Genomic DNA, 25,872 nt, shown 5'->3' with positions numbered 1-25,872 from the left:
CCATTACGAGAACAGAACTCTAGTAAGAGAACACTGCTTGGGCTCAGATCAGGAGGACAGTTCCTCCCAATCACACTTTTCCAGGTCTTGCTGTCACTGCCCAGGTGAGCGTTAGAGTCCTACAGTAAAACAAGGAAGTGCCTGACAGGGGTGCACTCTAGCAGCCCCGTTAGGAACCCCAAAAAGAGTGGTTAGTCTAAACTGCTGTTGGGTGCATAGATACACACATCAGTTAGAGCCCGTCCCGCAGCCCGAAGGCAGAGGGAGGCTATTCTCCTATCCACCAGGTCGAAGTAAAAAAAAAAAAAAACATCTCATGTGGTCTATTGAATGGTATTATGGGTGTTGTTTTTCATTACAAGATAAACGCTTCTTAATATACGTGTATTAACCTTTCGAGTTGATTGTCAAAAAAATTCAAGAAAAATAATTAGATAAAATAAAACTCAATCATCTCGGTTTCATATCAAGAGAATCACATTAGCCTTTAAGAAGCTGATAAATGTGCAGGAGATATCAGCTTCATGCGCACACTCGGGTTTGAATTTCTGGCTGAATCAGGACTAAATCTTAGAAGTGTACTTTTAATCCATTGAAATTATTATTTTAAAACGTGTTGAGTTAAGACATGTTTTCTTATTTAAAGGGTACTGAAAAGGAAAAAAGTTCTAAAATCATCCATCTATCCATCTTCTTCCGCTTATTCTGCACTCAGGGTCGCGGTGGATGCTGGAGCTTATCCCAGCTGTCATCGGGCGAGGTACACCCTGGACTAGTCACCAGTCAATCGGGGCAATTTTTCCCAATTTACCTGCATGTTTTTGGAATGTGGGAGGAAACCTGAGTGCACCCACGCAGACACGGGGAGAACATGCAAACTCCACACAGGAAGGTCCCCTGGTCGGAATCGACCGGAGTCTTTCATGCTGAGGCGCTAACCGCAGCGCCTGTCACGTGATCCGGAGTGTTTTCTCGGTCAACAACATGGCGACGGAGGCTCTGCCGTCTGAGTTCGACGTTGTCATTCTGGGCACAGGTACACACAAACATGTCTGATACGAACGGGTCTGTCAGGGTCAAATATATCGTGAATTCAGACGTTGCTGTGACGACAGACTGATATGGTGATTTGCATGCTTTTTGGTACGCAGCTAAAGACCTGCTGGTGTTCATTGAGGGAAGCTAGTGGCTAATCTTAGTTTAATGATAATGCTTTGTCGTTACCTCATTGCGCATTGCGGCTGTGACAAACCCTAAGTCCATCCGACTCTTTGCTTCTAAAATCACCATCACAATTGAACGTTTCGTATGTTTTAACCCAATACTATCTCAGCGATCGTGTCTGACAGGCCTGCGAGGCACCCGGTAGTCACGTGATGTTAGCAATACGCTATTGTGATGAATCGTGGACTCTCAGTGATTATTGATCCAAGGTGATCTAGCAACACGATTTGAAGCAGAGTACTATCCTGTTTTGTTTCCCAATGATCTATCTAATAGTTGATCATGGAGACGCAACTAATGACCAGCTGGGAATCAATATCTGAGAGACAGAGACAACAGTTCTCACCTGGCGGTAATACATGGTAGGATCTGTGACATGATAGTGTAAAACAGGGGTGTCAAACTCATTTCTCATCGCGGGCCACATACGACCTAGGTAGATGTCAAGTGGGCCGGACCATTAAAATGGTAGCATACTCAGCAATAAACAACCAAAATGTCATGTCTTCCCTCTGTTTTGGTGTAAAGAAGTACAAGGGCATTAGGAAAATCTTGGAATTTAATGAACAATCCTTTAACAAAACATTTCATGAAACACCTCATATTTCCTTAGACAAACGTGTAATTTACTTTTATCACTCACATGTATGCATTGTAACTGTACAAAAGCGCAAAACTTTAACATGTAATTGGTATTGAAAAATATAGGAATGCACTTTAAGATTAAATAAGACTTATAAAGAAAGGGATTTTTAAACCATTTACACATGTGCATATGAAATCTAAACTGAATCCCTGCCTACACCTTACAAACTTAAGATAGTGCTACTAAATGTGTAAGGAAGAAAGTATTCACCTGTCCTGTAAATGTGTAAACTTCATACATGAAACATGCATACACATACAATACATACTGAAAATGTATGGAGTTGCATGAACAGTAGAATTCCACCATATTCTTTTAAAGTGAAAGTTATCTCTTCTCAGTTGTCCTTGCAAGCTGTCAGATTTTTCGCTGTTATGAGTCTCGTAGTGGCGCCGAATATTATATTCCTTAAGTACAAAAACTTGATGCAAACACACCAAGCACAAAGGTTTACCATGCGTCCCCGTAAATAAATAGGATTTAGTCCATTTTTCTTTGAAAATTCTACACTCTTTGTCTACTTTTTTCGGTTTTGATAACGACATTTTGGCTTATGAGGGAATAGCGGGGAGATAGAGAACAGGGTAGAAACAACGTAACAAGCAGCAGATGGCGCATTGATAACGCTGTTATGAGTCTCGTAGTGGCGCCGAATATTATATTCCTTAAGTACAAAAACTTGATGCAAACACACCAAGCACAAAGGTTTACCATGCGTCCCCGTAAATAAATAGGATGTAGTCCATTTTTCTTTGAAAATTCTACACTCTTTATCTACTTTTTTCGGTTTTGATAACAACATTTTGGCTTATGAGGGAATAGCGGGGAGATAGAGAACAGGGTAGAAACAACGTAACAAGCAGCAGATGGCGCATTGATAACGTCTGCTGATATGTCTGTCTCAGTGATGCGGCTTGTCTTCTACTCTGACCAAAATAATGCACCTCCTTGCGGAAAATTATTGAATTGCATTTAATTAAAAAAATTAAATCCTTGTCTTTTATGCATTTTTTCGCTTTCAAATTATTCTGTGAGCCTGATCGACCCCTTGCGGGCCGCCTCCAGCCTGCGGGCCGTATGTTTGACACTCCTAGTGTAAGACATGTCATTGGTCCTTGCTCCAACCCCATCTCCCCATAGCCTGTTACTACTACTGTCAAAGATTGGCTGCGGGTTCAACCTTATCAATGTCCTCTGGTTTGCATGGTCTCATGGGTTGAACTAGCTGTCCAAAACTAGACTTAATATTCTTTAATGCTGAAATGCCACCCATCTTTAAAGGAGGAAATTATTTCTGGATAAACTGTTAAAATGATCTTAAATCAAATCTGACACTCTGCCTCCTGTATTACCTTGATCTGTATTACCTAGACCTTTCTTGACACTCTTTGAGTGTCAAGAAAGGCGCCTTCAAATAGAATGCAATTTTATTATGGTTCGAGTTCCAGACTCTGTCAGGGTGTGAGACAACGGGTAAAGTATTCATGACTGATTGTCGATCCGCGATTGATTCATCAGGTCTGATTGAGTCGGTGGTGGCAGCTGCATGCTCCCGAGTTGGCCAGAGAGTTCTTCACCTAGACAGGTGGGTGACAGAACTATCAGTCCATTAAAGAATTACTGATACAGTATAATTCAGTGTGTAAGTTACTTGGCGGTATCAATCTCTCATTCATTTCAACACAGTCTCCATTTTTTCCCTTCAGTTGAATTGTCTCTTACTCTGTGTGTGTGTGTGTGTGTGCGTGCGTGTGTGTGTGCGTGCGTGTGTGCGCGTGTGTGCGTGTCCAGGAGGAGCTTCTATGCAGGCAACTGGTCAAGCTTCACCTTCAATGGCCTGCTGAACTGGATACAACAGTCAAGTGTTAGTGCAACGCAGCAGAGGGTTACCTCATGGCTGCTAAAATTACAAAGTGGTTAATCTTTGATCTGTATTGATCTAACCTGTCTCTGTAGGAGGAATCTCAGCCGGATGAGGTCCTGGATTTTTCAAGTCTGTTAGAGGAAGGGGAGGAGCTTATTTCCCTATCAAATCCAGACTCCCTCTCTATCAGGAACCTGGAGGTCTTCTGTTTCACCAGGTCAATGTGTAATCTAATTCTGATAATAACTTGATTACATTCTCTATTACCAGATCAAATATTAATTTGCTCAGTTTGATTCTCTTTGATCCAAGAGTTTAACTCCATGTATTTTACATGATGAATAAGGATGTAACTAGAACTTACTCTGTCATGTTCTTCCCAGTGAGGCAGATGAGGAGGAGAAAGTTGTAAACATCACAGAGGAGACGAGTGGAGCTGAAGAACTAGGGGTTCAAGAAACATCTGAAGGTACACTAACTACTGTGCAGCACGTGTTAGAAGGGTGTTGCACTTCCAGACTGTTCAGTTGTTTTTTTTTTAATTGCTGTCATATTCCCCATGTGATGTAAACTGGGTAGCATGGCTCAGGGAGGTTAGAGTGGTTGTCCTTGGAACCAAACATTCCTGGCTTGTTTCCCCACACTCCTCCTAGCCTGTCTAAGAGTTGTTGAAAAATACATTGAATCCCTACTCTCTCCCCTGGCGCCACCAAATGACTGCCAAACTGCTCACGGTTCATCCATGATTGGTGAGAGGCAGAGATATAATTTCCGGGGATAAATGGATTTTAATTAAATAAAAAAATTAATTATAGTAGCTCGAGTATCTTAAAGTTTCAGTGTAGACCAGGGGTTCTTAACCTTTCTGACCCTGAGGCCCATATTTTTCAGTACAGGGTGGCCCAGGGCCCAGTAAATATAATTTTAATATATATTATTTCTTCTTCTTCTTCTTTCGGCTTTTCCCGTTAGGGGTCGCCACAGCGAGTCAACTTTCTCCATCTAACCCTATTCTCCGTATCTTCCTCTCTCACACCAGCTACCTTCATATCCTCTCTCACTACGTCCATAAATCTTCTCTTTGGTCTTCCTCGAGACCTCTTACCTGGCAGCTCCAATTCCAGCATCCGTCTACCAATATATTCACTATCTCTTCTCTGTACATGACCGAACCATCTAAGTCTGGCTTCTCTGACCTTCTCTCCAAAACATCGAACATGTGCCGTCCCTCTGATAGATTCATTCCTGATCCTATCCATCCTGGTCACTCCCAAAGAGAACCTCAACATCTTCATCTCTGCAACCTCTAGTTCTGCCTGCTGTCTTTTGGTCATTGTAACAGTTTCTAGTCCATACATCATCGCTGGTCTCACCACTGTCTTGTGCACCTTTCCTTTTATTCTGGCCGATAGTCTTCTATCACATAGTACCCCTGACACTTTTCTCCACCCATTCCAACCTGCTTGGACCCGCCTCTTCACCTCTTTTCCGCACTCTCCGTTGCTCTGGACTGTTGACCCTAAGTACCTGAAATCCTCCTATTTATTATTATTAATTATATTCGATTATATATTATTTAATATGTATTATTTAATATATATACACTGTATAGGTTTATAATTATGGTGAATGGTTTCTTACTTTGTGCCACACGTCTGGCTACGAGGTAGCCAGCTTTCAGTGCACTTTTAGAGTTGCCATTCAGTGACACGATCGATCTTTTCTGCATCTGCAGCTCATCTTCTTTTCTCTTGAAAAATTCCACCGGCTTTCCCACAAGCGTCGGATGCTTGGTCTCTTGGTGCCGCTGTAGTTTTGACGGCTCAAGTGCTTCGTTAGACAGCGTTAACCCACACTCCACACACTGGGCTCTCGGCACTGCCTCGCTACCTCCGTTTACGAAGTCGTACTTAATGAAGTCGGGATTGTACTTGCGCAAAAATTTACTTTTTTCGTTTTAAATATTTCTCCATGTTGTTTGTTCACAGCTAGCTGAGTGTCTTCTTCTCCTTATTTATTGAGCTGGTTAAAGTAACAACTGACTGATGCATTAGCGCCACTACATGGTCGGGAGTTGTTATTGCGTCCCGCATCCCTCGCGGCCCACACGTGCAAAACAGATTTTTTGCGCCCCACTAGGTGGCGCTCGGGGCCCAAGTTTGGGCCGCGACCCTATGGTTAAGAATCACTGGTGTAGACGATAATGTTGGCAGAACTAGAGTTTCAGATTTTTCATTTGTGTGTGTTTTCAGCTCCAAAATAATAACTTCAATTTCACATAATACTGTTTTATCATCATTTTTTTTTTATTGCAGTAAACAGCGAAATTAACTTTTTTCATGATAAATCCATTTAAAGACACTAGAGCCTAATTAGGGAAATTTGGCTGGAACATTGTGATGATGCTCCTTGTTCATTCATGTAATTATCAAATTTTCCTGCATGGATCAGTTTCAATACAGTTTCCACCTTACATAATATCCTCATTGACACGACTGTAGTCACATCATCAGTAGCATCTTCCTTGAAAAATGTTTTTATTTCAGACAAGGACAAGGGGCTGGAGGATGTTATCAATGGAATGGGAGGAGGAGAGGAGGTGAAAATCAAATGATTTGATGATAATTTCACCACATATGATTGGTAATAACTTCAGAATAACCTTACTACAGCAGCATGATGGAGTTTGTCCAATCACAGGCTGTCCGGACAGAGAAAAAGGAGCAAAATTTGCAAACATGCCATGTGAATACTCTGAGCCAGCCAGAGCAAACCAGGAAGAAGATCAGCTTTGCTCAACTGGTAAAGGAAGGACGACGGTTCAACATCGACCTTGTCTCTAAGGTAATAATCATCAAAATCTAAACAATGCAACAAAGCAGAGACATTGATTTTATCTTCACTTTCCCCTTATATCTGCAGAGACAACAGAGACAAATCCATTTTGTTGGTCTTTTAAGGGCTGTGTGAAAATACACCCAATCTGTTTTTGGTATTATGATTTGACATTGCAGCAGATCAGTGAATTGTTATGACATCAATTCACTGATTTATCTCCAGCAAATCATGGGGCTGCGCTGATTGTTTCTTCTCCTTTGCAGCTCGTTTTTTCTCGGGGATCGTTGGTCGATCTTCTTATCAAATCAAATGTCAGTCGCTACGCAGAGTTCAAGAATGTTACCAGGATTCTAACCTATCGTACTGGAAGTGTAGAGCAGGTGAGGCAGCACATTGTTGTCTCTGCTCTCTGTATCAGCGGTTGGTGTCTCAACTGTCTGCCTCTTCTGTTCCTCAGGTCCCCTGCAGCAGAGCTGATGTCTTTGCCAATCGTCAGCTGTCTGTGGTAGAGAAGAGAAAATTGATGCGATTCCTGACTTCCTGCATGGAGGAGACTGAGGAGCAGCAGGGTGCAATGACCTCCCCTGCTCTTGTGACATCATCAGTCAAAGATGAGTACATCATAGACAATTTTGTCTTTTGTTCTTCTCCATCCAGCTTACTTTAGCCGGCCTTACAGTGAGTTCCTGCGAGACAAGCAAGTTGGCGACAACCTCCAGCACATCCTGCTACACTCCATTGCTATGGTGACTGAAGATGTTTCCACAGAAGAAGCCCTTGCCTCCACGCGTCACTTCCTGCGTTGCCTTGGCCGCTATGGCAACACACCATTCCTGTTTCCTGTGTATGGCCTTGGAGAGATACCTCAATGTTTCTGTCGGTAAGATCCCATTTTAGCACCAGGCCAAACTCAACAAAGTTGTGGCTCAATCTAATTCTACAGATTTCTTCATTCTCTGAATGATCCTGAACAAATTTATGAAAAGGAACTGATTCATTATCAGTACTTAAAGCCTGGTCCTGTTCCCAGTGAGCTGGGCTTGTCAATGAAGGGGAGTTGGGGATTTTTCAAACTCAAGTGAGCAGTGTTGCTGGAAATGTGGTTTCTTGTCTGATATCCTCCAGATCAAACTTACTGATGATCAATATATTTAGATATATATTTAGATTGAGACTTCACATTCTCTGTGACAATGTTTCAAAAAGACATTACTAGAAATTTGTGATAAACTGTTATATGACAGATATTGTTCCTTCTCACTCAGTATCAAATTAATCTCCCTTTTATTATCTTTATCAATGCTTTTGATTCACAGTCTATAGACATATTTATACACAAAAGATTTTTACTTAGTACCAGTCTTAAGTGTTTTCATCAAACCCAGTCAATTTTTCTCATGGTGGATGTTCAGCGTTAATTTAATCCTCACATGGCTAACCTGGCCTGTGTACAAATATCCCAGGTCCCCACCCAAAATGGTTTATCTTTGAACCATAGACACACACACACACACACACACACACACACACACACACACACACACACACACACACACACACACACACACACTTAGCTTGGCTTTCTGACTTTATAGTGACCAAAGAATGAAAAAGAATGTGAGCACACTCCCAGAAAGGTATGTGTGCTCAGGGCAGGTTATTTAATGTAAGTCTGATTTATGGAGTGAGACCATTAATTATTAGTTACAGGGGCAATCAGCCTTTTCTGTATTTGTACTGTTTTCAGTCTGACTGAAGATGAAAAGGGACTCTCATTCATAGCAATTTGTTTTATTTATGTTTTGCATCATGTTTGGGAACAGTGTTATTTAAACTTTCCCGTGCCAAATCACAATAGAGTTGGTTCATGACACTTAACATTAAAAGCTGGTCTGTATCACACTTGTTAAAAGGATTTACAGAAACCCACCATTCCCTCATGAGCTAGCACTTTGCGACAATAGCTCTGTCTCTCTTTACGAGACAGAGACCTTGGACAGATTCGAGTTTAATGTCGGCGGTCTTCTGTCTCAACCAGTTGACATAGAAAGAGATAGTGAACAAAGATACGAAGCAAGAGTGATAGTGTGACACTGTCCAGATAAGCTATATCATCAGGTATGGTGTTCTTATGATATTCATAGCCCATAATGGATGACTTCTGTTTTGCTGGAATTAAGACAACAAAGACAACAAAAAAAAGGTCGTCATCCACATTTTAATGTCCTCAAATCATTTCTCATTTTTAAAGAACCCACTGGTTTCATCTGGCTTCAATGATAGGTACAACTGGATGTTGAAGTGAAAATGTATCGTGCACTTCCTCGTCATATTGCCAATGGGAAAAATATGTTGGGCAAAGTATTGGTCCAAGCTCAGAACCTTGCAGAATTCTGCAGCTTAGTTTAGTACACGCAGAGGATCTATTGTTTACATCAATGATTTGGAACGTCTCATGTAAATAGAACTCGCTCCAGTCCAGTGCAGTTCCTCTGATGCCAATCGACTATTCCATTTTTTTTTTTTTTATTTTGTAAAATTTGATGATCAATGATCTGGAATATAGCAGTGAGATCTAAAAGGACCAGAACAGAGATTACGGTAGTCCCTTATTTAGTACAAGTAAAAGCTCTCAAGAGTCTGAGAGAGAAATGGGAGATTAGAAACGGGTCTATAGTTAACCAAAACCTATGGATCAAGGTTGTTTTTTTAAGGAGTAGTTTTATTACAGCTACCTTAAATGTCTATGGTATCTGTTAGAACAGATGGATTGATTGTATCAAGGATAGCATCGCTAACATAAGGAAAAACATCTTTGAGCTGGTTGATGGGGCACTGATCTAAGAGACATGTAGTCGAGATGAAAAGACCGTTGAAGATAGTTGATTGGTTTGGATAGATCTGTTGTGTCGGACTAGGTGTTGATATCCCTTGCTAAAAGCATACCTAAGGCACCAATGAGACTTTGTGGGCTTTAAGTGAGCAATGGCTTCCTTTCGGGTTGCCAAGTGAGCGCCCTCCTTCATGGATGTTCGCTGATTGGCCCACGACATCCCCAGAGGGTTCAGCAGTGAATCCCAGTGTCCCAGTATCACTCCCTAGATGCCATCAGCTCTCTTGAAGGCCCAAGTTGGATCTTTTCTCTTCAACCACAGCCACTGGCTCCCGCTCTCAGCAGCCCTGGAGAGTTCCTTGACTGCCTGTCTGTGGGTGTGTCCTTGTACTCCCATCTCTCTGAGTAGCCTAGATGTTGAGGTGGCCATGAAACCTCTGCAGCCTACGTCCACTGGATGAACCTTCACTTTCCGGCCTTGTTGCTGAGCATCTACAACAAGTTCAGCATATCTCAGCTTCTTCCATTCATAGGCCTCCTCCACTGCACCCTCCCAGGGCACCGTGAGCTCTATGATGTAGTTGAGCCTTAGTGACGATGACCACAGGTCTGGTTGCAGGTTGATGGATGGGATCTCAGCTGGGAAGCAAAGTTTCTTGTCCAGGTCCGCCAGCAGCTTCCAGTCCTGTGCACTGCCCAGTTGCCCAAGGTTAGCTCTCATTGGGGCGAGGCTGGCACGAATACAGTTGCGTGCCAACAGGATGATTGGGGAGGAAGGGCATTCATGCTTGTCCGGCGAGTTTCCAGCACAGCTGCAGGACATTTTAGTACCTGGTTGTGCTGCCAGGTATAACGGCCTTGGGTGAGGCTGGTCTTGCATCCCGCTAGGATGTGCTTCAGTGTTGCTGAACTTGAGCATAGAGGGCATGTAGGGTCTTCGCCACACCACTGGTTTAGATTTTCAGGAGAAGGCAGGACATCATAGGCCGTCCTGATGGTAAAGCTCGCCCTGAAGGCCTCCATCTCCCACAGATCTTTCCAGGAGATCTTCCGCTTCTCCACTCCCTCCCATGTCATCCACTGCCCTTGCTTTGCCTGTGACACAGCTTGTGCGCACCTTCCTGCTTCCTCTTCCTGGTGAACTTCCTGGACCACCAGCTTGCGTCTCTGGACTGGATTGACCTTGCTCCAGGCTGGTGTACTGGCCCAGAGGCCAAGTCCACTCCTCCCCTCCTGAACTCGGCCCATGATGTCCCTGTGTCTGAGGGCTGCCTTTGCCTGTTCAGTTGCAGCCAGCGGGGTCCACTTCTTCCCATTTGCCAGGATGGGCGGAGCTTGGGCTATAAATGGGTCGCTTGAATCCAATAGCATCATCTCCAATTATCTTGCCAATGTGGAAGCGATGGTCAAACAGTTTGCCCTTGACAGTGGAAATACTTCTGGACTTTCTCTGCTTGATCTTCATGCGAGCCAGCTCAATGTTATCTTGGAGCTTGCCAAGTAGCCGTAATGTACAAGCCTTGGTTGTGGTGAGTGTTGTGAGGTCATCCATGTAGGCTCTGACTGGTGGCAGCCTCAGTCCAGGTCTTATTCGCTGTCCACCAACCACCCACTGCGAGGCCCGTATGATGACCTCCATGGCCAAAGTGAAGGCCAGGGGGGAGATGGTGCAGCCGGCCATGATTCCCACCTCTAGCTGTTGCCATGCTGTGGAGATAGGAAAGAATCATTCTAGTCTTAATAGATTGTCCTTGTGTTGGTAGTTGGGGCAAAAGTTGATTAATTTTCTCATTAAAAAAGTTCAAAGTTATCACTTCTGCTTGGAGTGCTGAATAATAAGTTGATTGATTGCAAAAGGCATGGTTGTATGTTTTCACACTCTTTCCAGGCTACGCAAGACTTCCAATTTGGAGGAATGCCATTTTCTTTCTAATTTTTGGTGTTGTCTGTTTCAGTTTGTGGGTTGTACCATAGCACAGGTTTCCTGTGTTTTATAATCCTATTTTTTACTTCTTTTCACTTCTGTACTTTTTAATTCATAATTAACTTTTGTTATTGAGGTAACATACTACAGTTTCTGTTACAGGATGTGTGCTGTATTTGGAGGAACCTACTGCTTAAGACATTCAGTCCACAGTCTGCTTGTGGACAAGGATACCAACAGGTACTAGGCTGACCACCAGGGAGAGAACCAATCTGTCATTGTGTCTTTCCGTAACATTGTGTGTCTCTGCTGTGGAATATTTCCATAGAATAAGTGTTCTAAGGACCAAAAGAACAACTTTTCATTTGATTTTATTTGGGAAAATTCAAAAAAAGACAGAGTGCCTGAAGACATGCTGACTTTTTACCCCCCCAACCCCTACCCAGGACACATCCAGACTCAGTGAAACTGATTTTCAGCTTTTGTTCAATGCAGATTTTTCTGCTGTTGCTTAGTAATACCTTTCATATTATGTGATAGTGTAAAGGAAAACATCTTCATTGTAAATAATTAAAAGTCTCATTGTACGTGCATGTTCAAAGTTCATTTTTTGGAAGATTGGTGATAACCAGTAACATTTAATTCATGGGGAGGAAATTAAGGTCATAATTGATACTTCTCATCATCCTGTGTATAGACTGTCATTACATACATGGAATATGTTGCAGTGAAGAGATCAAGGACAAATAAAATTCAGTTTCTGCTGCAAAAAAAAACATTTTGAACTCTGAACTCTGAAGAAAAAGACTCTGGGCTAAAGGAGGGGCTTTCTTAATCTGTTTGAGTTCTCCTTATGTAGTGGGGTGTGCTGTCAGCTGTCACCCCAAATAAAAGAATGACTTCTCCACAAAACACTGCAAAATATATCTTTTCAAATGAAATTGCTAATTGAAATATTTATCATACCTGATTAATGTGATTTTGGCTCATGAACCTCAACACATAGCATCTATATGTCAGGGCAGGTCATCAATGTCATGCACATCTCAACTTTTACCCCATCTCTGTTAGGTGTAAGGCAGTGATTGACAGCCGTGGACAGCGCATCAGCTGCAGCAATTTTGTGGTGGAGGACAGCTATGTGGCGGCGGAGTGTAAGAGATTGACCACACCCCTGAGGTAAGAATCCCCTATTTCCTTCAGCACACATATGTATAACTATGTTACCTGTTAAACTTCAAGATGCTACTTGTATTGTAGGAAAAGAGTCTTGAACATAAACCTGCTCACTCTTTTTGATATGGCAAAAAAAGTTCTGTTCAATATCTGGTATATGATCAGTTCCAAGTTTTCATCATGAATCTCTGCCTTGCTACTAAAACAGTTGAGAGTGTGCCTCCCTTGTGCTGCTGCTGCAGGTGAAATGTCTGATCAGTCTGACCTGAAATGATGGTGTTGAATGAAGATAGGAGTTCTGTTACGCTGGAAGTTTAAACTTTTGACATAGTGTTCACATCAACCAACTCTCTGCAGGTACATCTCTAGAGCCATTCTGATTACTGATGGCTCTGTTTTGCCCTCTGAATCGGACCAACAGGTATGCACATAAGGATACAAATATTTGCATAAACTTTATAGGAATGGTAGATTGATTATTCCACATTTCCTTTCAGGTGTCTGTGTTAACAGTCCCTCCAGAACAAGGACGTCCTGCTGTGAGGGTGGTGGAGCTCTGTCCATACACCATGACTTGCATGCCTGGAACATGTGAGACCTAATTATGGCTTGCCATATATTTTTTGCGATTTTTGCAATTTTATTCAAAACTTAAAACTAAGATATCACATGTGCCTAAGTGTTTACAGCTTTTGCCATGAAACTGAAATTGAACTCCTGTTTTACATCCTGTTTCAACTGATCATCTGTGAGATGAGATCTTTCTGCAGCTTAATTGGATCCACCAGTGGCAAATTCCGTTGACTGAACATTTTGGAAAGGCACACACCTATTTACATAAAGTAATCTATAGATTAGTAATCCACCAATCACGTCTATATGGAAGAGTGGCCAGATGGAATTATCTCATTAGACAAAGATTTAACTTTGAAACGTGAAGTTGCTCAAGGTGCTGCTCATCACTTGGCTTATATTAACCAGTGAAGCATGAAAGTTGCAGCATCATGCTGTTGGGCTGTTTTTCAGCAACAGGAACCTGGAAACCAGTCATAGAGGTGAAAATGAATGCAGCGATTTACAGACATAGTAATTGAAAACCTGCTCCAGAGCGCTCTTGACCCCAGACTGTGGCGACAGTTCATCTTTTAGTAGGACAACTCTTAGCACAGAGCCAAGATATCAAACCAGTGGCTACAAGCCAACTCTGTAAATATTCTTGAGTGGCCCAGTCAAACCCAGATGTGAATTCGATTGTCAGCCCTTGAGTGATCTGAAAATGGCCGTGTATCAATGCTACCCTTCCAAACTGATAGAGCTTGCGAAGAGGGATGGGCGAAATTGGAAAAAGTATGCTGAGCTTGTGTCATCATATTCAAGAAGAGTTGAGGTTTTAATTGCTTCCACAGGTGCTTCAACAAAGCACTGAGAAAAGGCTGTGAACACAGATTTACATGTGATATCTTCGTCTTTTTCTTTTTAATAATTTTCCAGAAATGTGAAATGTTTTTGCATTGTCATTATGAGTAATTGTGTGTTGATTGTATTTTTTGGGAGGGCGCGATGAATTTCATCTATTTTGTAATGAGGTTTCGACATCGGAAAAAATGAGGATAGTCGAATAATAATCACACACTGATTCAAGGTTTTATGGACCACTTAAATCAGATTCTTTTGGTAACAAGAAATAGGAATATTGTAAATATTTATAAAAATGAATTGTCATTTAGGTTGAAGGGGGAATTATTAATAATCCTTTTGAAGTAATAGTTTAAATAAAGCAAACCCAATCAAACCATCACATTTTGAATTTATTTTGAACCTGTTAATTTCTTCACTACTGTAATGATGTGTATTATGCTACAAGTGAATTTCTCCATTGTGAGATCAGTAAGTCTAATCTTAGCTTAAAGGTGAACAACTGATCAACTTTATACATTAGCAATAAGTGATCTTAATCATGTATTTGCTTTGAGAATACGAATAGAGAAGTACAGAGAAGGCCAGGGGGACCTGCATTGTGTTTTTGTAGACCTAGAAAAAACATCTGATGGTGCCAAGAGGGGAACTCTGGTATTGTATGAGGAAATCTGGTGTGGCAGAGAAGTATGTTAGACTGGTACAGGACATGTATGCTAGCCATGAGACAATGGTATAGTGTGCTGTAGGAGTAACAGAGAAGTTCAAGTTGGAGGTGGGTTAACTGTGGGTTAAAGTTAACTGTTTTGGTTACAACTTACACGTTTACAACATGTTACATGGTTACAACACGTTACAACAACGTGATTCACTTTTTAACACTGACTTGCACAACACTTCCTGATGTATAATACAATGAAAAAATGTAATTTCTGCTCAGGGTTCTTTACTGCCACCTTGTCTTGGATTCTTTTTAAAAGACCAACCTTTTTTCCTGTGAAAATTGGGACAGCCATCTGTTGTGGGGACCACCAGTTCCTCCCATTTCAGTCCCAAGTTTTTGACACTTGCATTTACCTCGGTTAAGAAATCCCTCTCCGTTGTTGACCCTCTCATTGACTGTATGCCTGCCAGCTCCTCTGTGATTGTAAGATAAAAAACTTTATTGATCCCCATCTGAGAAATTCCTTTGTCACAGCAGTGTAACAGTTATAATGTCAAAGAATAAAAAAGTAAAATAAATATGAATATAAATACAAATAGAGAGACCAAAGACAGCAAGACATCCACGAATAAATAGACAGCAGCACTGCCACCAGTTGAAGATGGTCCTGGTTCAGTCCCACCACCGAGTGGGCTATCCTCACTATTTTATTGAGCCTATTGACCTCGCCAGTCCTGGCACCGCCCCACCAGCACATTATTCCAAAGAGTGCGCTCGCTACCATAGACTGGTAGAAAGTCTTTAAGAGCCTGCTTCAGATGCCAACAATTTTGAAGTCTGTGTTGATCCCCTACACGAAGATGACCAGCTGGCCAGTGTCCCGTATATCACAGCTCTCATCCAAAGCTAGAGAAAAGTACTCAGAGTCATTCAGGCTGTCTTTCAGTTGTAGCTCCAGGTTTTTTTGTGATGTCCTCAATCCTTCTCTTTACAGTGCAGCAGGAAAGGGAGACGTTCTTAGAAGCCTCTTTTTCAGGACATAGCGCAGACGGGTCCACCAAACTCTCCTTAATGAATTCCCCATCAGAAAATGGTTTGCTCTTTCTAGCAGTCTTGTGATATATGACAAAACCTGTCTTGACTGCTGCACCTCTGGATGCCAAGCGTTTTGTAAAAAGTGTTTTGAGTTTACAACTTGGCTAGCAATACAGACGACTCTGTGGCTCGTTCTTTAACTGAAAGGCTCTTGTATTTCTCCTCATGTTTAGTCACGTAGTGTTGATGGAGATTGTAACACATTTACTTGTGTAAAACAAACTAAACACACAGCTTTACCTTTAGACTTCTGTAAACAAATATTCCGCTGTCCATCTTCTTCTCCTATCATCTTTTCCCTTCAGGGATCGCCACCTTCTTCATCTAACCCTATTCTCTGTATCCTCCTCTCTCACTAACTACCTTCATATCCTCTCTCACTACGTCCATAAATCCTCTCCTTGGTCTTCCTCGAGACCTCCCACCTTGCAGCTCAAATTCCAGCATCCTTCTACCAATATTCACTCTATCCTCTGTGCATGGCCAAACCATCTCAGTCTGGTTTCTCTGACCTTCTCTCCAAAACATCTAACATGAGCCATCCCTCTGATAGACTCATTCCTGATCCTATCCATCCTGGTCACTCCCAAAGATAACCTTAGCATCTTCATCTCTGCAACCTCTAGCTCTGTCTCCTGTCTTTTTGTCATTGAAACTGTTTCTAGGCCTGGGTTGGGCAAACTTTTTGGTTCAGGGGCCGCATTGACTTTTACAATTTGACGGACGGGCTGAGTCAGCACAAGATACAATACATATAAAAAAAAAACACATTTCTTAACAGCAAATTTCAGACTCATCTGACATTTGCTTTGAAAATAAAACCAGCTTGATTTTGAAGGCTCTGACATTTGCTTGCGTTTCATGAACAAACTGTTTTTTCCCTTGTAGCTTCACGTGCAGTTCATTCATGTGTGTCAGTATGTCCACAGTAAAGGCTAAATCACAAAGCCAATCTGAGTCATCTAGCTCAGGAAAATTCTTCAGTAGCTCCAAAAATGAAATAATCTCCTGTTAGTGCTCCCTTATTCATTGATCCAATCATTCACATCAAGTATGAATTCTGTACCGATCTTTGGCGGGCTGGAGGAAAGAGACCAACGGGCTTGATGTGGCCCGTGGGCCATAGTTTGCCCACCCCTATTCTAGGCCATACAGCATCGCTGGTCTCACCCCTATCTTATATACCTGTCCTTTCATTCTGGCTGATAGTCTTCTATTGCATAGTACCCTTGACACTTTTCTCCACCCATCCCAGCCTGCTCGAACCCATCTCTTCACCTCATTTCCACACTCTCTGTTGCTCTTGACGTTGACCCAAAATACCTGAAATCCTCCACTTCTTGATCTCCACTCCCTGTAGCCTCACCGTTCTACCTGAGTTCCTCTCATTCACACGCATACTCTGTCTTGCTGTGACTAACTTTCATTACTCTCCTTTCCATCGAATGCCTCCACCTCTCTAGATTTTCCTCAACCTGTTCTACCTGCTCTCACTGCAGATCACAATGTCATCTGCAAACATCATGGTCCATGGAGATTCCTGTCTAACCTCATCTGCCAGCCTGTCCATCACTACTGCAAACAAGAAAGGGCTTGGGGGCTCCCGGCTCAGAACTGATTCCTTATGGAGTCCCACCTCCATCTCCACCTCTGTTACACCTACAGCACACTGTCTCATAGCTAGCATACATGTCATGCACCAGTCTAACATACATTTCTGCCATTCCAGATTTCCTCAAACAATACCAAAGCTCCTCTCTGGCACCCTGTCATATGCTTTTTTTAGGTTTACAGAAACACAATGCAGCTCCCTTTGGCCTTCTCTGTACTTCTGTGTTAGCATTTTCAAAGCAAATACTGCACCTGTAGTACTCTTTCTAGGCATGAAGCCATCCTGCTGTTCACAAATGCTGACCTCAGCTCTCAGTCTAGTTTCCACTACTCTTTACCATAACTTCATAATATGGCTTTATCCCCCCTATAGTTGCCGCAATTCTGCATATCCCCTTTATTCTTAAAAATGGGCACCATCACACTTCGTCTCCATTCTTCAGGCATCTTCTCACTCTCTAAGATCCTGTTGAATGAACTAGTCAGAAACTCTACTGCTGCCTCTCCTAGACACTTCCACACATTCACAGGTATATCGTCAGGACCAACTGCCTTTCCATTCTTCATCCTCTTCAGTGCCTTCCACACTTCATTTTTTCTAATCTTTACTTTGTGGTCTACAACACTCACCTCTTCTACCCTTGCCTCTCTTTCATTTCCCACATTCATCAGCTCTTCAAAGTACTCTTTCCATCGTTCCATTACTCTTCTAGCATCTGTCAATACATTTCCCTCTATATCCTTAATCACTTGGACCTGTTGTACATCCTTTCAGTCGTTATTACTGTGTTTTTGTGTATTTGGTTGCGTGGTCACTTCTGACCTCTGACTACTGGTACCTCGGATCTTCGGTGACTGAATTGCACTTTTTGTAAGTCGCTTTGGATAAAAGCGTTTGCCAAATGACCGTAATGTAATGTAATGTTTCGCCACCCTGTATAGATCATTCTCTCCCTCCTTACTGTCCAACCGAGCATACAAGTCATCGTATGCCCTTCGTTTTGCCTTTGCTACCTCTATCTTTACCTTAGGTTGTATCTCCCTGTATTCCTGTCTGTTCTCTTCAGTCCTCTCAGTGTCCCACTTCTTCTTTGCTAACCGCTCTCTCTGTATATACTCCTGCACTTCCTCATTCAACCACCAAGTCTCCATATCTACTTTCCTTCCATGTGATACACCAAGTACACCAAGTAAACTGCCTCCCTGATAGGAATAGCTTGTAGGTCTCCAATCATCTGGAAGCTCTCCCTGACCACTCAGAGCCTTTCTCAACTCCTCCCTGAAAACCATACAACACTCCTCCCTTGTCAGCTTCCACCACTTTACCTCTGCTCTGCCTTTGTCCTCTTAATCTTCCTTGTCACCAGAGTTCTCCTACGAACCAGTATCCTATGCTGCCTGGCTACACTCTCACCTACAACTACTTTGCAGTCACTGATCTCTTTCAGGTTACCTCATCTATACAAGATGTAGTCTATCTGGGTGCTCCTACCTCCGCTCTTATAAGTTACTCGATGTTCTTGTCTTTTCTGGAAAAAAGTATTCACTCCAGCTTTTTCTATCCTTTTTGAAAAATCATCCACCATCTGTCCCTCTGCCTTTCTATCCTCTATACCAGTGGTCACCAACCTTTTTAATCACCACGGACCGGGGGGTTTCGGTACACATAGATTGTTTATATTGTGACTATAATAACAAACATGAATCCACTGTGTGGATCCACGTATTCCCATTCGAACATAAACTTTCTGTCTGACTAACAAACTCCTCTTTCAAGATAACTCCTACTCCATTTCTCTTCCTGCCAGTTATATAATAGTACAACTTAAAACCTGCTCCTAAGCTTTTAGCCTTACTACTTTTCCATCTGGTCTCTTGGACACACTGTACATCCACTTTCGACCAATTCTACCTTTTCCTGTCATAGTCCCAATATTCAAAGTCCCTACTCTCAGTCCCAGACTTTTGCCTTTCCTCTTCTCTCTATGCGTCCGAACACGCCTTCCTCCTCTCCTTATTTGACCTACTGTAGCCGAGTTTCCATTGGTTTCCTGGAGGTCATCTGTACCGGATGCCCTTCCTGACGCAATCCTCTGCATTTTTTCTGGGCTCGGGCCCATGCCCCCCCCCCCCCCCCCAGGCTGGTTCAGGGAGACACCGACCAGTGTCGTACTGAGGCTGTATTAAATATTTCGCTGTCCATGCATTGTTGAAAACGTGACATTCACAATGAACAACGAACTTTACTTCTTTTTTTTTACCATGAGTTGACATTTTAGGGGGATCAGGGATATTTGGCTGCTAGCAAAACTTGTCCCTGTGTAGACAGTAGCATCAGTGTGTCGTGCACTAAACAATGCGTCAACCCTTCTCAAAATGAAAGAATGTTGCGTCACATCCACACAGAAATACATGTTTATTCATGACTGGTGGAACGCAGGCTGGACAGGGACTGTAGTCTGCAGGCCGTAAAATGCACAGGTATGCTCTTGAGTATCGTGGTACTGCTGTATTGTTGGTACTTGAATTAATATGAATTAATTGCATCATCACAGATCTGAGTTTTTTATAGTTCAGATGAAAAACTTGTGTTTAATTTATTGATCAGTTACTCAATCTTTTGACCAGTTGATTAAATCATACCATTTTTGTTTTTCTCTCTACAGATTTGGTTCATTTGACCTGTCAATCAGTTGGGTCAGCTTATGAGGACCTGTCACCGCTGGTTACTACCATGTTCTCCACAAAAGAATCACATGATGAAGGTAAAGTAATATGCACACACACACACACACACACACACGCACACTAAGGGTGAAAGGGACAGGTTTGTTCCTCACTAAAGGATTAATTTACCAGACCTTACCATGTTTCCTGCAATGAGACATTGGATAAATCCAATGGGCTCTAGTCTGGCAGCTTGACTTTAAGTTTAACTTATTCTCATCCTTTCTGAGTGGGACAGAACTGATTATTCCCTCCATCCACAGACAACCGTCCTTCTGTCCTCTGGTGTCTGTACTTTAACATGGAGGATGGCGCTGGGGTGATGGTTGAGGGTCACGATTTGCCGCTCAACGTGTATCTATGCTCCGGACCAGATGGAGCTCTGGGACACGAACATGCCATCAGACAGGTGGGTTTCTGCTGCTGAAAGATGATGCAAATGTTCTAATAACAATTATTTTTATTAACTCTTTGTTTCTCTAGGCTGAGTGCATCTTTCAGAAGATTCTCCCTGGCGAGGACTTCTGCCCTCCAGCCCCAAATCCTGAGGACATAATCTACGATGGTGACAACTGCTCTTCCCCCACAGGAGATGAGAAGACAAAGGAGACTGATGAGGAAAGGGAGGACACAAATGAGACTGATAAGGGAACAAAGGAGATAAATGAGGATAACAGGCTCGAGCCTGAAGAGTAACTTATAATGAGCTTGATGCAAAAGTGCATTCAGTGCAAAAAGTGCAAAAGTTGCCTTTATTTAATCTCCTACCATTTCTCCATTTTAACTCATTGCCTTCTTGCTATACATCTTAATACCAGAGACATGAGTGACGTCATACTGCTTTGTTTCATAATTGAAAGAGACATTGGTTTGTTGTGACACAATTACATCAATGGATGTTTGTGTTGAACTGGAACCATGTGACAAATAAATGCCCTTAAAACATGAAGACCTAATATGGATATATAATGTTAACAATCACAAAATTGCTCACAAAGTTTTTACAGGCAGAACAATAATTGAACATTGTTGTATGGGGACAGCAGCTGAAAATGGCCTGTTTAACAATAAGTCAGAATAATGATAGAAAAAAACATTTATGGCTAGAGGATGTATTGCGAAGAAACTGAAGAGAATAGAAGGTTCACGTGAGCCTGTTCAGTATCTGAGCTAGTCGGCAACAAACCTCAGTGGGTCTGGTTGTAGCCATGTACTGGTTTGTAGCATGTATGTGTGTACATGCGTGCCCTTCAAGTATTCAGCTATCCCAATCAATGGAGTCAATTAAAATCAGTCATAACCCAGATGAACACTGGATGAGGCTCCTGTTACCTTGATCCCCCCAGATGCATCTTTGATGAGGACTTGAGACAAGAAGATTGGAAAAAGATATGGGAAGAACCTAAAAATATTTTTCTATTTATGTTCATATTATTTCTTGTCAGCAGAGATTTTATTCTGTGAAACATTAAAATGCTTCAAAACACTTTTACTGACTACATTTTTTTCTTTTTGCCTCTTATTTCAGGCCATGAACATGGCTAATAAGCAGCAAGCATCGCTATCCTGTAGCACTGTGAACACATCCTAATATTTATTCAAATCAACTGTTAAAGTGTTAAAGTTATAAATCTTTTTGTGGGTTTGTTATGTCTTTGTAGAGCAGGCACTCCTACAATTGGATGGTTGGCATTTTGATTCCAGACTGGATACCGAAGTGTCCTTGTACAAGAAACTGAACTCCTGTCCTGTGGACATTTGATGCACATTTGAAACCACAAGGTGTTTAAAGAGCATTAGTATTATTATTACAAATTTTTTGTGTCCAGGAAAACCGTCCCACCCACATGCAGAAGCACACCTTCACTGCCGTTTACATGGATGTCATGGCAAAATAAATCACATTTTAACATGCTTTTCCACTTTTAAACTCAAAGTGCTAGAAATTAAAGTTTCCTAAACAAAGAACATGAGGATTATACTGATCCCTAAAAATAGTGAAAAAAGGTCTTGTTGAAATTATGTGCTGACCTGATGTTGCAGACCAATAACACTTTGATTGGCAGTAATTTATTTATATAAAAAATCCGGTAGGCATAGATTATTATTTTAAGTAAATCTACTTTTGAAATAATAATTCTAAAAACTGGAAGTCAACTCCCCACTGCTGGCAGAAGGTCCTTTCAAAACCCCCATCCCTGGAAATATTTCTGAACATCATAGATTAAGAAATTGCAAATTGAGTGTCAATGTTATTTTAGGTCTGGCCAAGTTCTTCATACACAAGAATGCAAAAATGTTCCCCCAATTTTACATTCTTTATAAACAAATTTGAATTATATAAGCGATCCTTAAAACTTATGGAAAAATCCAAAAAATATACAGTTTTATGACTGATATTCCTTTAAATCAATCGAGTTAAATACTTTTCAATACATTTTTTAAATTGTTATCATCATTAATTTTATTATTTTAATTTAGTAATTTTTACTCTTACAGTTAATTGATTGCATACACAATGAATGTCCTCCTGTTTCCTCGTACCTGTTTATATAATTGACTTCTTCTTCTTCTTTCGGCTTTTCCCGTTGGGGGTCGCCACAGCGAGTCAACTTTCTCCATCTAACCCTATTCTCTGTATCTTCCTCTCTCACACCAACTACCTTCATATCCTCTCTCACTACGTCCATAAATCTTCTCTTTGGTCTTCCTCGAGACCTCTTGCCTGGCAGCTCCAATTCCAGCATCCGTCTACCAATATATTCACTATCTCTTCTCTGTACATGACCGAACCATCTCAGTCTGGCTTCTCTGACCTTCTCTCCAAAACATCGAACATGTGCCGTCCCTCTGATAGATTCATTCCTGATCCTATCCATCCTGGTCACTCCCAAAGAAAACCTCAACATCTTCATCTCTGCAACCTCTAGTTCTGCCTGCTGTCTTTTGGTCATTGTAACAGTTTCTAGTCCATACATCATCGCTGGTCTCACCACTGTCTTGTACACCTTTCCTTTTATTCTGGCCGATAGTCTTCTATCACATAGTACCCCTGACACTTTTCTCCACCCATTCCAACCTGCTTGGACCCGTCTCTTCACCTCTTTTCCGCATTCTCCGTTGCTCTGGACTGTTGACCCTAAGTACCTGAAATCCTCCAGCTTCTTGGTCTCCATTCCCTGTAGCCTCACCGTTCCACCCGAGTTCCTCTTGTTCGCACACATATATTCTGTCTTGCTGCGACTAACTTTCATTCCTCTCCTTTCCAGAGCATACCTCCACCTCTCTGGATTTTCCTCTACCTGTTGTCTGCTCTCACTACAGATCACAATGTCATCCGCAAACATCATGGTCCATGGGGATTCCTGTCTAACCTCATCTGTCAGCCTATCCATCACCATTGCAAACAAGAAGGGGCTCAGAGCTGATCCCTGATGGAGTCCCACCTCCACCTTGAACTTCTCTGTTACCCCTACAGCACACCGTACCAGTGTCTCACAGCTGGCATACATGTCCTGCACCAGTCTAACATACTTCTCTGCCACTCCAGACTTCCTCATACAATACCAGAGCTCCTCTCTTGGCACCCTGTCATATGCTTTTTCTAGGTCTACAAAAACGCAATGCAACTCCCTCTGGCCTTCTCTGTACTTTTCTATTAGCATTCTCAACGCAAATACTGCATCTGTAGTACTCTTTCTAGGCATGAAGCCATACTGCTGTTCACAAATGCTGACTTCTGCTCTCAGTCTAGTTTCCACTACTCTTTCCCATAACTTCATTGTATGGCTCATCAACTTTATCCCTCTGTAGTTGCCACAATTCTGCACATCCCCTTTATTCTTAAAAATAGGCACCATCACACTTTGTCTCCATTCTTCAGGCATCTTCTCACTCTCTAAGATCCTGTTGAATAATCTAGTCAGAAAATCTACCACTGCCTCTCCTAGACACTTCCACACCTCCACAGGTATATCATCAGGACCAACTGCTTTTCCACTCTTCATCCTCTTCAATGCCTTCCTCACTTCACTTTTACTAATTTTTGCTACTTTGTGGTCTACAATAGTCACCTCTTCTACCCTTGCCTCTCTTTCATTTTCCACATTCATCAGTTCTTCAAAGTACTCTTTCCATCTTCCCATCACTCTTCTAGCATCTGTCAATACGTTTCCCTCTCTGTCCTTTATCACCCGGACCTGTTGTACATCCTTTCCATCTCTCTGTTTCGCCAGCCTGTATAGATCATTCTCACCCTCCTTACTATCCAACCGAGCATATAAATCATCATAAGCCCTTTGTTTTGCCTTTGCTACCTCTATCTTTACCTTTCGCCGCACCTCCCTGAACTCCTGTCTGTTCTCTTCAGTCCTCTCAGTATCCCACTTCTTCTTCGCTAACCGCTTTCTCTGTATACACTCCTGCACTTCCTCATTCCACCACCAAGTCTCCTTATCTACTTTCCTTCCAGATGACACACCAAGTACTCTTCGACCTGTCTCCCTGATAACACTAGCTGTTGTTGTCCAATCATCTGGAAGCTCATCCTGACCACCCAGAGCCTTTCTCAACTCCTCCCTGAAAACTTGCAACACTCCTCCCTTTTCAGCTTCCACCATTTTGTCCTCTGCTCTGCCTTTGTCCTCTTCATCTTCCTTGTCACCAGAGTCATCCTACAAGCCACCATCCTATGCTGTCTGGCTACACTCTCACCTACAACTACTTTGCAGTCACTGATCTCTTTCAGGTTACCTCGTCTATACAAGATGTAGTCTACCTGCGTGCTCCTACCTCCGCTCTTATAAGTTACCCTATGTTCCTGTTTTTTCTGGAAAAAGGTGTTCACTACAGCCATTTCCATCCTTTTTGCAAAATCTACCACCATCTGTCCCTCTGCATTCCTATCCTGGATACCAAATCTGCCCATCACTTCTTCATCATATTGCCTTCACCAACATGTCCATTGAAGTCTGCACCAATGACCACTCTCTCATTTCTGGGAATATTCTGCATCACTTCATCTAACTCATTCCAGAACTTCTCCTTCTCTTCAGATTCACATCCCACCTGCGGGGCATAGCCACTAACAACATTGAGCATCACACCTTCAATTTCCAGTTTCAGACTCATAAGTCTATCTGACATTCTTTTCACCTCTAGGACGTTCCTAACAAACTCCTCCTTCAAGATAACTCCTACTCCATTTCTCTTCTTGTCAGTACCATAATAGTACAGCTTAAAGCCTGCTCCTAAGCTTCTAGCCTTACTACCTTTCCACCTGGTCTCCTGGACACACAGTATATCCACCTTTCTTCTCTGCATCATGTCGACCAACTCTCTACCTTTTCCTGTCATAGTCCCAATATTCAGAGTCCCTACTCTCAGTCCCAGGCTCTTTCCTTTCCTCCTCTCTCTCTGCTTCTGAACACGCACTCCTCCTCTTCTTCTTGTTCTTGTTCTTCGACCCACAGTAGCCCAATTTCCATTAGTACCCTGTAGGTCATCAGTACCAATGGCGGTCGTTGTTAACCCGGTCCGCGACCGATCTGGTATGGCATAGTTTTGGTTGTCTCGCATATATGGTTTTGGCAAAAGTTTTACGCCGGATGCCCTTCCTGACGCAACCCTCTGCATTTATCCGGGCTTGGGACCGGCACAGGGAGACACTGCTCCGTGCCACCCCAAGGCAGGCTTGGAGAGGCACGGGCCAGTGCCGCCCTGAGGCTGCATTTGTTTATATAATTGACATTCGATTTTATTCAGGCGTGTTTGTTTGTTCATATGTTTTATCTGTTTATGTTTAAATAAATAAATCAATCGATCAATCAATCAATCAATCAATCAATCAATCAAT

The 25,872-nt window shown here is 42.2% G+C and overlaps 1 protein-coding gene across 2 annotated transcripts; it reads left to right on the top strand.

Moving 5' to 3' along the window:
• Positions 1-929: 929 nt before the first annotated feature.
• chm (CHM Rab escort protein) lies at positions 930-21,505 on the top strand. Of its 2 annotated transcripts, none has more exons than XM_086160182.1 (17): positions 930-1,036; positions 3,389-3,455; positions 3,662-3,734; positions 3,827-3,951; positions 4,118-4,203; positions 6,281-6,333; positions 6,420-6,578; positions 6,836-6,952; positions 7,030-7,141; positions 7,230-7,452; positions 11,492-11,569; positions 12,401-12,508; positions 12,863-12,926; positions 13,003-13,096; positions 19,958-20,056; positions 20,282-20,427; positions 20,502-21,505. In XM_086160182.1, exons 1-17 carry the CDS (start codon positions 985-987, stop codon positions 20,712-20,714), a joined length of 1,869 nt encoding a protein of 622 aa, XP_086016308.1. In that variant the 5' UTR covers positions 930-984; the 3' UTR covers positions 20,715-21,505. The 2 variants fall into 2 exon arrangements, with proteins under 2 accessions (XP_086016308.1, XP_086016309.1); XM_086160183.1 differs by having other exon boundaries at positions 933-1,036; positions 6,435-6,578.
• The last annotated feature ends 4,367 nt before the right edge of the window (positions 21,506-25,872 follow it).

This window comes from Fistularia commersonii, chromosome 15 (genome assembly GCF_037954325.1).
Source record: "Fistularia commersonii isolate RoL2024-O1a breed Wild chromosome 15, RoL_Fcom_v1.0, whole genome shotgun sequence".
In the NCBI taxonomy this organism is placed as follows: Eukaryota; Metazoa; Chordata; class Actinopteri; order Syngnathiformes; family Fistulariidae; genus Fistularia; species Fistularia commersonii.
This window is presented reverse-complemented; position numbering and strand designations above follow the sequence as displayed.

Bases quoted from the DNA above. Each gene is read 5' to 3' on its own strand.
- chm (XM_086160182.1), top strand. From the start codon at position 985: ATGGCGACGGAGGCTCTGCCGTCTGAGTTCGACGTTGTCATTCTGGGC. The intron at 6,953-7,029 runs GTGAGGCAGCAC...TCTGTTCCTCAG, and splicing joins GTACTGGAAGTGTAGAGCAG to GTCCCCTGCAGCAGAGCTGA. The intron at 7,142-7,229 runs GTGCAATGACCT...TTCTCCATCCAG, and splicing joins GGAGACTGAGGAGCAGCAGG to CTTACTTTAGCCGGCCTTAC.